The sequence below is a fragment of the Pan paniscus genome, chromosome 10, assembly GCF_029289425.2.
Source record: "Pan paniscus chromosome 10, NHGRI_mPanPan1-v2.0_pri, whole genome shotgun sequence".
Taxonomy (NCBI): domain Eukaryota; kingdom Metazoa; phylum Chordata; class Mammalia; order Primates; family Hominidae; genus Pan; species Pan paniscus.
Genome location: NC_073259.2, coordinates 43,334,661 through 43,345,802, shown reverse-complemented (window position 1 = coordinate 43,345,802; position 11,142 = coordinate 43,334,661). Strand labels below are relative to the sequence as shown.

Here is an 11,142-nt window from a genome sequence, read left to right as displayed (position 1 = left end):
ATGCCCAGCTAATTTTTAAAATTTTTTGTAGAGATGAGGTCTTGCTATGTTGCCCAGGCTGGTCTTGAACTCCTGGCTTCATGCAATCCTCCCACCTCAGCCTCCCAAAGTGCTGGGATTACAGGTGTGAGCCACCATGCCTGGCTTGAAGAGAATATTGGTGAAACATTCTGGAAAACAATTTGGCATTATTTGGAGAAGATGATGGTATTCTTTATGACTCAGTAATCCTACCACTAGTATGTAGTCCAGAGAGACTCATCTCATATGCATAGTAGTATTAGTTGTAATAGAAAAAACCTGGAAATAATGCAAATGTCCATCACTAATAGATTCCAAAGTAGATAAATACATTGTGGCATATGCATATGATGTGTGGGAGAAAGTAAATGAATTGCAGTTAGATAACCACAGAAATGAATGTAAAGAACCTAATGCTGAGTAAAAAAACAAAAACTAGCTGCAAAAGAAAATTTATCATATGATTCCATTTATATAAAGCTCATGTAATGATTAATCTTATGTGTCAACCTAATGGGGCTAAGGGATATCCAGATGGCTGGTAATCACAACTTCTGGGAGTATCTGTGAGGGTGTTTCCGTAAGAGATGTGCATTGGAATCAGGAGAATGAGCAAAGAAGATTGTTCTCGCCACTGTAGGTGGGCATCATCTAATCTGTTGATGTCCCCAGCAGAACAAAAAGGTGAAAGAAGGACAAGTTATTTCTCTTCTTGAGCTGGGACATCTTCTCTTGTCCTCAGACATCAACACTCCTGGGTCTCAGGCCTTCAGACAGATTGAATCACACTGCCAGCAACACTCCTGGGTCTCAGGCCTTCAGACAGACTGAATCACACTGCCAGCTTTTCGTGTTTCTCCAGCTTGCAGATGGCAGACCGTGGGATTTCTCAGCCTCCGTAATTATGTGAGCCAATCCCTAAAATTTCTCTTTCTCTTTTTTTTTCCTCACTCTCCTGTTGGTTCTGTTTCTCTGGAGAACCCTGACTAATAAAGTTCAAAAACATGCAAAACTAAAAAATATATTGTTTAAAGCAGTGCTGTATAATAGAACACTTCACAACGGTGGAAATATTCTACAACTATGCTGCCCAGTATGGTAACAAGTGACATGTGGCTACTGAGCACTTAAAATATGGCTAATGTGACTGAGGAACTGAATTTTTATTTAATTTAAATTTGAACTTAAATTGTCACATGTGGTGAGGGGCTACCATACTGTACGGCAAGGTTTATAACAAGAATAAATGAAATAAATACAAAATCCAGAATATTGGTTACTTCTGAGAGAAAAATAAAGACAGAATGAGGGAGAGATATACAGGGGATTTCAAAAGCAAAAATAATCTTCTTTTTCTTAAATGAGTATTCTTCTACTGTTATTCTTTAAACTGAGCATATATTTTATAAATATCCTTTTATATGTATTAAATATTCAATAAAACAAATGTAGTGAATGGGGTGGTGTATACATGGATGTTTGTACTGTTATTAAATTCTGTGTAATCAAATAGTTTTATTTTAATAATTGCTAGCACTCAGACATGCCCCAGGTGGGAGGATAAAGCATCCCCAAAGCCCAGGCCCCAGGCCCTGGTACTAATGCTCTCGTCCTCCATAACCATGGATCTTAAGCTTTCACTTGGAAAGGAGAGGTAGGATGTTTTGTTTTGAGGCTCACTTAATTTTCTCTAGAAAATTTTAATGGGGTCAAGGCGCAGTGACTCATGCCTGTAATCCCCACATTTTGGGAGGCTGAGGTGGGCTGATTGCTTGACTCAGGAGTTCAAGACCAGCCTGGGCAACATAGTGAAACCCTGTCTCTACAAAAAAATACAAAAAAAAAAAAAAAAGTTAGCCAGGTAAGGTGGCACATGCCTGTAGTCCCAGATACTTGGGAGGCTGAGGCAAGAGAATCACTTGAGCCTGGGAGGCAGATGTTACAGTGAGCTGAGATCATGCCACTGCACTACTGCAGCCTCAGTGACAGAGTGAGACTCAAAACAAAGAAACAAAAAATGTAATGGGATGAAGTTGGTTAAGCTAAGAGAGCTTCTGTGGACAAGGTCTCTTTTTCTGAGAGGAGAACTAAAGTCCTGCTTCTATTCTTAAAAATTAACAAAAACCAACAAAATGTTTAAAAAACAAAGACGGGAATAAAAGGTGAAGAAGTAGGCTGGGTGCGGTGGCTCACACCTGTAATCCCAACACTTTGGGAGGCTGAGGTGGATGGATTGCTTCAGGCCAGGAGTTTGAAACCAGCCTGGGCAATGTAGACCTTGTCTCTACTAAAAGAAAAAAAGTTGAGGAAGTGGAAAGTAGAAACTGTAACTGTAAACAACTTCTTGGGTGAAATTTTGCTATAGAGGAAAGTAGGGGATATAAAGTCAATTGAAGATTTTTCAAAGGTGGGAGAAACCAGATGTATTATCTGTTGCTGCATAACAAATTATCCCAAAATGCAGTAGCTTAGAACAACAAAAATTTATCTCGTATTTTCTGTGGGTCAGAACTTTTAAGTGTAGTTTGGCTGGGTGTCTCTGACTTAAGGTCTCTCATGAGGTTGCAGTTAGGGTGTCAGCCAGCACTGTGGTCTCATCTGAAGGTGTGATTGGGGAAGATCTGCCTCTAAGCAGATCATGCAGTGTTGCATGATTCAGCTCTTCATGGCTGTTCAACTGAGGACTTCAGTTCCTCAATGGCTGTTGCTGGCAGCCTCTCTACAGGGCCACAGGGCAGCTTACAACATGGCAGCAGCTTTACCTTAGAGCAACAGGACTGCAGAGAGTGCTCAGGACAGAAGTCACAATCTTTTTATAACCTAATCTTGAAAGTGGTAGCCCATCACCTCTACTTTCTATTTACTAGAAGTGAGTCACGAAATCCAGCCAACACTAAAGGAGAGGGAACTGACTAAGGATGTGAATACCAGGAGACAGGGTTCATTGGCGGGCATTTTGTAGGCTACCTACCACACCAGAGGATATTTGTCTGCAGATAGGAGTGATCCCACCAAAGAGAGGAAATGACAATGCAGGAGAGGAGAAAAGGCAGAGGAAATCCAGGAAGAAGACCTCTGCAGTTATTGATCCACTGCCTTTTTCATTTTATTTGGAGAGATGGGGTCTTGCTTTGTTGCCCAGGCTGGAGTGCTGTGGCTATTCACAGGCATGATCTCACTACCAATCAACACAGGAATTTTGATCAACTCCATTTCCAGTCTGGGCCAGTTACCCCTCCTTAGGCAACCTGGTGGTTCCCCACTACCCGAAGGTCACCATATTGATGCCAAACTTAGTTGACCAGTTGACATAGCATACTACAGTCCAGAACTCCTGGGCTCAAGCAATCCTCCTGCCTCTGCCTCCTGAGTAGTAAAACTAAAAAATATATTGTTTAAAGCAGTGCTGTATAATAGAACTACAGGCATGTGCCACTGTGCCCAGCCCACTGCCTGTGTCACTGCTATTTGATGACTTGGCTGCATATACTTGCTTTATAAGTATGTTAAATCTCTACTATCTGTCATAGCAAGGCCCGTCATCCTTATCATGTTGGCTATGGGTTTAAAAAAAGAAAAAAAAGTCATCTTGCCCTGTTTACAAAGGCATACACAATCTGACCACATCTCACACACACAGAAATACACACACCCCAACTGTGTTTTTCTCCTCCTAATATCACCTTCCACTAAAATATCTGGGGAATAAGGACTTTGTTTCTTGTCAGCCCTCAGAGATCAGCTCACGCTGCAATTTGTTTCTCCAATATCACCTCCTCCACCCCGATTTCGGCACAGCTCTGAGACTCTGCTCCCTTCCCCACATGTTACCATGTGTAAGCCCCAAACTCATATACTCCTTTTATCTAATGCTGCCAACTGCACCAGCCTCGGAAGGATGGTATGAGCAAGGCAACTGTCCTTTTATTGACCTCTACTTTAACTCTCCACCACCTCACCAACTTCCCACAGCCCACACGGTCTTCTTATTACTGAAGGTGTTGGGTTAACAAAGGCAAAGTTCAGTATAGATCAAGATAGGAATGACAGAACAATTTAAAACTGAACATTAGGTATCACTCTTAAAAACTCTGGGTTATGTTAAAGAAAAATTATTCAGTGATACTCATTAAAGCACAGCAAGGCAGACTTTATTCAGGACCATCCAGATAGGGATAGGGACCATGGCAATGGGATTTTGTAATGGGTAGAGGGACTGGGCTAAAATCCAAACAGAGCAGAGCCAAGAGAGAATTTACAGCCACGGAGCAGGAGAGAAGTGTCAGTGGATGGAAAATTACTAAGAGGTAGCATCAGGAGTAATGGCATTCCGGCTAACCGACCTAACAGGATTCTTGCTGGACAGGCCAGGGTGATCAGACATCACCTGGGGGATAGTGGTGGATGAGGAAGCCGATCAGACCTTGAAGGTGAGGGGTTCTTTCTAAACTGACCTACCTACTCCTCGCCCGCCTCCCACACCTCCGGGCCTCACTCGCGCCTCCCCGCCAGGCCGTGCGCCCCGCGTGCCCAGGGCGGGTGGGAAGTACCTGCCGCCATCTTGCTCACCAGCCTCCAAAATGCGGCTGGGGCTCCTGAGCGTGGCGCTGTTGTTTGTGGGGAGCTCTCACTCATACTCAGACCACTACTCGCCCTCTGGAAGGCACAGGCTCGGCCCCTCGCCGGAACCGGCGGCTAGTTCCCAGCAGGCTGAGGCCGTCCGCAAGAGGCTCGGGCGGCGGAGGGAGGGAGGGGCGCATGCAAAGGGCAGTACCTGTTCGTGCTTGTCTCTGGGGAGCCTCTCTTACCTTTTCCCCACCGTTATAGTCTTTGAATTCCGGTTTCTCCTTTTCTGTTGTCCCAATGGCCTTTAACCAAAATTTTACATACCTAAGCAGTTTCTAGACTGGCTGTAATAACGTAGTTGTAATAGTGAAATGACATTTGTATTGTGAATCTATATTTTCTCCTCAAAACATTCTGGGTTTTATCATCCCCATTTTATAGATTAATAAGTCAGGGGATAAAGAGTTGAAAGAGAGGGCTATTAGGTGACCATTTCATACTATAGTTGAGAAAAATTAGCCCAACAAGTGAAATGGTGAGCATTAGAATTTGCGGCTCTCGACTCACCGTTCCCAGGCTCTTTAACTGCTGTTTCACACAGGGAAGAATGTGATACGTGGCCAAAAATTTTTATTTTTATATTTTTGGGGAATAGGGTTTTAAAATTAATGAATTGTGTTGACTTCATGTCTATTTGTAAGTAATCGATTATGGCATATTTGTCTTAACTCTCCAAGTTTCTTTCAAAATATGGGCATGTCTCCGGTATGTTAGCTTGCTTTGTGTTTTTAACATAGGAATTTAAAGGATTGCATTAATATGTTCAGCTTAGGAAGTAACACATAATATAGATGCTCAGTCCAAATAATATATCATTTTTATTTTTAGATTGTGGAACAGCACCGCTTAAGGATGTGTTGCAAGGGTCTCGGATTATAGGGGGCACCGAAGCACAAGCTGGCGCATGGCCGTGGGTGGTGAGCCTGCAGATTAAATATGGCCGTGTTCTTGTTCATGTATGTGGGGGAGCCCTAGTGAGAGAAAGGTGGGTCCTCACAGCTGCCCACTGCACTAAAGACGCTAGGTACGTATTCAGAACACAACTATTTTTATTCTCTTAGGGGATATTTTGAAGTGATAGAGGACCATTTAACTTCAGCCATTTTCAGCTAAGCTATGTTTGCAAATAGCCATAATGCCTTATACATAGTACAGTGTATTTGTTGAAAGGAATCCTTTATTTATTATTATTATTATTATACTTTAAGTTCTGGGGTACATGTGCAGAACGTGCAGGTTTGTTACATAGGTATACATGTGCCATGGTGGTTTGCTGCACCCATCAACCCATCATCTATCTACATTAGGTATTTCTCTTAATGCTATCCCTCCCCTAGCCCCCTACCCAGGAATCCTTTATTTTTTACTTTTTTTTTTTTTTTGAAATGGAGTGTCACTCTGTTACCCAGGCTGGAGTGCGGTGGTGCAATCTTGGCTCACTGCAACCTCTGCCTCCTGGGTTCATGTGATTCTTCTGCCTCAGTCCCCGGAGTAGCTGGAATTACAGATACCTGCCATCATGTCCAGCTAATTTTTGTATTTTTAGTAGAGATGGGGGTTTCACCATGTTGGCCAGGCTGGTCTTGAACTCTTAACCTCACGTGATCTGCCCGCCTCAGCCTCCCAAAGTTCTGGGATTACAGGTGTAAGCCACCATGCCCGATCATGGATCTTTTAAATTAGAGGCTGGTAAACTTCCTATAAAGGTAGTAAATATTTTACACTTTGAAGGTCATATGGTCTCTCTCACAATTGCATGAAAACCAGCACTGACGATAAGTAATTGAATGAGTGTGGCTATAATCCAATAAAACTTTATGAACACTGAAATCTGAATTTCATATGTTTAACCTGTCATGAAATATTGTGGTTGATTCAGCCATTTAAAAATGTAGAGTAGGGCATGTTGGCTCACATCTGTTATCCCAATGCTTTTGGGAAGCCAAGACGGGAGGATCACTTGAGGCCAGGAGTTTGAGACCAGCCTGGGAAATATAGCGAGACCCTGTCTCTATATTTAAAAAAATTGTTAATGTAAAAAACATGCTTTATGGGCTGTATGAAAACAAGAGGCATGCCAGATTTGGCCTTCACTATTAGACTCTTTGAAAAAGAGACTCTCTTTGCTTCATCTCCATTGACCCATAAAATCCAACTGCAGTCTGATTTTTGTGGCCAAATGCTGTTAAAGATCCACCTCCATGCCAAATCCAATGACTTCATCTCAGTTCCCATCCTTTTTGACCTCTACAGCCTTTGGCAATGTTGACCACATCCTCTTCTTGAAATTATCTCTTTTCTTGATTTCTAAGACACCACTCTCTACTTTTTTCTCCTGCTTCTTTGATGAGTCTTTGTCATCCTTTACATTGCAGTGTTTTCTAGAGTTTGCCCTCTGCCCTCTGTCATTCTGTACTCTTGCCTAGAGATGTCTAATCTACCTCTGTTTCAGCAATCACCATGTGCTGTCAACTCCTAGGTCTCTCCTGATGAGTCATATTTCCAGCTCCCTACCGTGCATATATATTGGAGTCACATTTTAAATAAGTCCAAAATGGAATTTACTTTCCTCTGATACTATTTCTTCTCTATTTTCTCAGTTGATAGCATCATCAACAGCTCCATTACCCAGAGAGTTATCTAATTTCTCCCACTTCACCTATCCAAGTAGTCTCCAAGGCCTGTGAAGGCTCTGTGTGCAGTATCTTACATTTGCTTCTTCTGTCCCTCCACCCTCCCTACTGATTAAAAAAAAGTACATCCAGAATATCAGTCTCCATATTCCTAGCTTATGACTTATCATACTTATATTTACACTACTACTTTGATAATAACTATCCTAATTAATATGAAATGGTAGCGCATTGTGGCTTTTATTTCCATTTCCCAAATTACTAGTGATGTTAGGCATCTTTCTATGTGCTTATTGGCCATTTGTATATCTTCTTTGGAGGAATGTCTGTTCAAGTCCTTTGTCCATTTTTGAACTGGGCTCTTTGCTTTTTTGTTGTTGAGTTGTAGGAGTTCTTTATGTATTCTGGATATTAATCTGTTGTCAGACACATTATTTGCAAATATTTTCTCCCATTCTGTGGGTCATCTTTTCACTCTCTTGATAGTGTCCTTTGATACACAAAAGCTTTTAATTTTGATGAAGTCAAATTTATCTATTTCTTTTCTTTTGTTGCCTGTGTTTCTGGTGTAATATGTAAGAAATCATTATATCAAATCCAGTATCACGAAGCTTTTCCCTTATGTTTTCTTCTAAGAGTTTTATAGCTTTAGCTCTTAGATTTAGGTCTTTGATTCATTTTGAGTCCATTTTTGCATAAGGTATCAGGTAAGGGTACAATTTCATTGTTTTACGTGCAGCTATCAAGTTTCCCCAGCACCATCTATTGAAAAATTTGTCCTTTCCCCATTAGATGGTATTGGCATCTTCATTGAAAATCAATTGATCATATAGAGAGGGTGTATTTCTGGGTTCTCAATTCTTCTCCACTGATGTATATATCTGTCCTTATGCTAGTATCACACACTCTTTGGATTAGTATGGATCTATAGTAAGTATTTTTTCTTGGTGGTGTTTTTGTTTGTTTTTTGTTTTGTTTTTTAGACAGAGCCTTGCTTTGTCGCCCAGGTTGGCATGCAGTGGCATGATCTCAGCTCACTGCAACCTCCACCTCCCAGGCTCAGGTGATCCTCCCACCTCAGCCTCCTGAATAGCTGGGACTACAGGTGTGCACCACCATGTCTGACTAATTTTTGTATTTTTTTGTAGAGACAGAGTTTCACTATGTTGCCCAGGCTGGTCTGAAACTCCTGGGCTCAAGTGATCTTCCCGGTTTGGCCTCCCAAAGTGGTAATTGCAGGTGTGAGCAACTGCATCCGGCCTGCAGTAAGTTTTGAAATCAGGAAATGTGAGCCCTCCAACTTTGTTCTTATTTTTCAAGATTATTTTAGCTATTTGGAGTCTCTTAATATTCCATATGAATTTTAGGATGGGTTTTTCTATTTCTGCAAAAAAAAATGTCATTGGGATTTTGATAGGGATTGCATTCAGTCTAAAAACTCTTTAAAAAGTTTACAGTCTACAGAGCAATATGGGGAAGTCCACTTTTTCCCATATTGGGGAAAAGATTGCTTTGGGTGGTTCTGTCATCCTTTTGTTTATTTATTTTTATTTATTTTTATTTTTTATGAGAGGGAGTTTCACTCTTGTTGCCTAGGCTGGAGTGCTACAAGAAGACATAAATGAATAAATGAAAATACATCCTGTGTTCATGGATTGGAGGACAGTATTATTAAGATGACAGAACCTGCTGGGTGTGGTGGCTCACACCTGTAATCCCAGCACTTTGGGAGGCTGAGGCAGGAGGATCACCTGAGGTCAGAAGTTTGAGACCAGCCTGGCCAACATGGTGAAACCCCGTCTCTACTAAAAATACAAAATATTAGCCAGGCATGGTGGTGGGTGCCTGTGATCCCAGCTACTCGGCAGGACAATCACTTGAACCTGGGAGGCGGAGGTTGAAGTGAGCTAGGATCATGCCACTGAACTCCAGCCTGGGCGAAAGAGCGAGACTTCATCTCAAAAAAAGAGAAAAAAAATATATATATACACACATATATATTCTTCAACTAGATCAGCGTGAGGGAGATGCTTAGGTCTGAGTTCTTTCACCAGTAATATGAGGTACTGGACTACTTGGCCAAGTTTAGTTATTAGTGTCCAGTTTTTTACACTAGTTACTGGAAGACAGGCTTGTCCTTTTTCATCAAGTTTATGGTGATAACTTTATGTTTTAAGTATTTTTTGCAGGTTTGGAAACTCTGTTGGAAAGTTGATTTCTATTTTGAAGTCCCCTTTATCAAATAAAAGGTTGTCAGGAAAAAAAAAAAAGCCTTGCCAAGTCAATAAATGAGATTTATCAAGTTGGATGCTTGTTATTATAAAGTATTTAATTTCACATTGGTAGATATCTTCAAGCTCCCTCATCGACTTCCTGCTGGCCACTGTGTTGGATTTGCCTTCCCCACTTCCCACCCAGAAATCAGTTTAGTCTCTAAGAACCAGTCGTGGTCTTTACTCCTTTTCAAAGCACTGGATTCTGATATGCAGCCAGATTCATCACATGAGGAATGATATTGTTTTTGTCGTTGTTGTTTTGTTTTTTGTCTGCCCTTTTTCTCCCTTTCACTGAATGGCTTCCTTATAACATGAACTTACATGTGATGTGTTATCATTCTACCTCATAATCTTTCAGTTTCAGCTCCTATTGCTAACTGTCCTTCTCATCAATTTTCTTGGTGAATTATCTGATTATCCCAGCCCAGCTTTTCAATCTAGGTGATACCACCATTGCTCTATTTATGAATAAACCTTTATTAGAGGCCCACCCCTTTCCCAGAGAGCTGTGGCCAGGGGATCTGGGTCATGTATTAAATGAGAGCACCTTGACAACAGAGTGGGCAGGGCACTCATCCTTGCACAGGATATGGATATGAGTATATAAGCACCAATGGATATTTCTTTTTGTTTGTTTGAGACAGGGTCTTGCTCTATCACCTAGGCTGGAGTGCAATAGCACAATCTTGGCTCACTGCAGCATCAATCTCCCAGGATAAATTGGTCCTCCCACTTCAGCCTCCCCAGTAGCTGGGACTACAGGCGTGTGCTACCATGTCTAATTTTTGTGTTTTTTGTAGAGATGGGGTTTTGCTATATTGCTCAGGCTGGTCTCTAACTCCTAAGCTCAAGCTATTTTCCTACCTCGGCCTTCCAAAGGGCTGGGATTACAGGCATGAGACACTGCATCCAGCCACCAATGGATATTTTTAGAAAACGGAAAGAGGATATTGTTTTAATTATCTCTATGTAACTGGAACTGAGAAAGAATATGTTGTAGTCCAGCAGCCCACTGATATCTACTAAAACCTAGAGGCTTTTTCGTACAGCCAGTCCTAACTCACGTTAGTAGAAATGACCTGTTGGATCTATTTTTCTTTTCTCAGTTTTCTCACTTATGCACTTATTTTCTTTTTAATGTTAAGGCATAATTTACATGCAGTAAAATTCACCTTTTAAAAAATGTTCTGTTCTACAACTTTTGACAGTGTAGATAGTCATGTAATTACTACAATCAAGATTTAGAACAGTTCCATAACCTTAAATCCTCTCATGACCCTTTGTAGCCAACCCCTGCCCCTGCATCCAGCCCTTGGCAGCCATTGATCTGTTGTCTATCCCTTACAGTTTTTCCATTTCCAGGATGTGATATAAAGAGAGTCGTGCAATGTATAGCCATTTGAGCTTGGCTTGTTTACCTAGCAGAATGCATTTTAAATTCATCCATGCTGTTTTGGGTGTCAGTAGATCATTCCTTTTTTTAAAAAAAAAAGACAAAAATGATTTTATTAAGATATAACTTAACATGTAGTAAAATTCATTATTCTTAATGTACAGTTCTGTGAATTGGACAAATGCATACAGTC

At 41.2% G+C, this 11,142-nt stretch overlaps 1 protein-coding gene across 1 annotated transcript in view; it reads left to right on the top strand.

Annotated features, from left to right (window-relative positions):
- Window positions 1-1,688: 1,688 nt before the first annotated feature.
- Window positions 1,689-11,142, top strand: part of TMPRSS12 (transmembrane serine protease 12) — a 45,892-nt gene continuing 36,438 nt past the window's right edge. Inside the window, exons 1-2 of the mRNA XM_003825868.3 lie at window positions 1,689-4,788; window positions 5,476-5,671. Of these exons, the coding sequence (XP_003825916.1) occupies window positions 4,602-4,788; window positions 5,476-5,671 (383 nt within the window). The 5' untranslated portion in view covers window positions 1,689-4,601. The remainder of the gene's footprint in view (window positions 4,789-5,475; window positions 5,672-11,142) is intronic.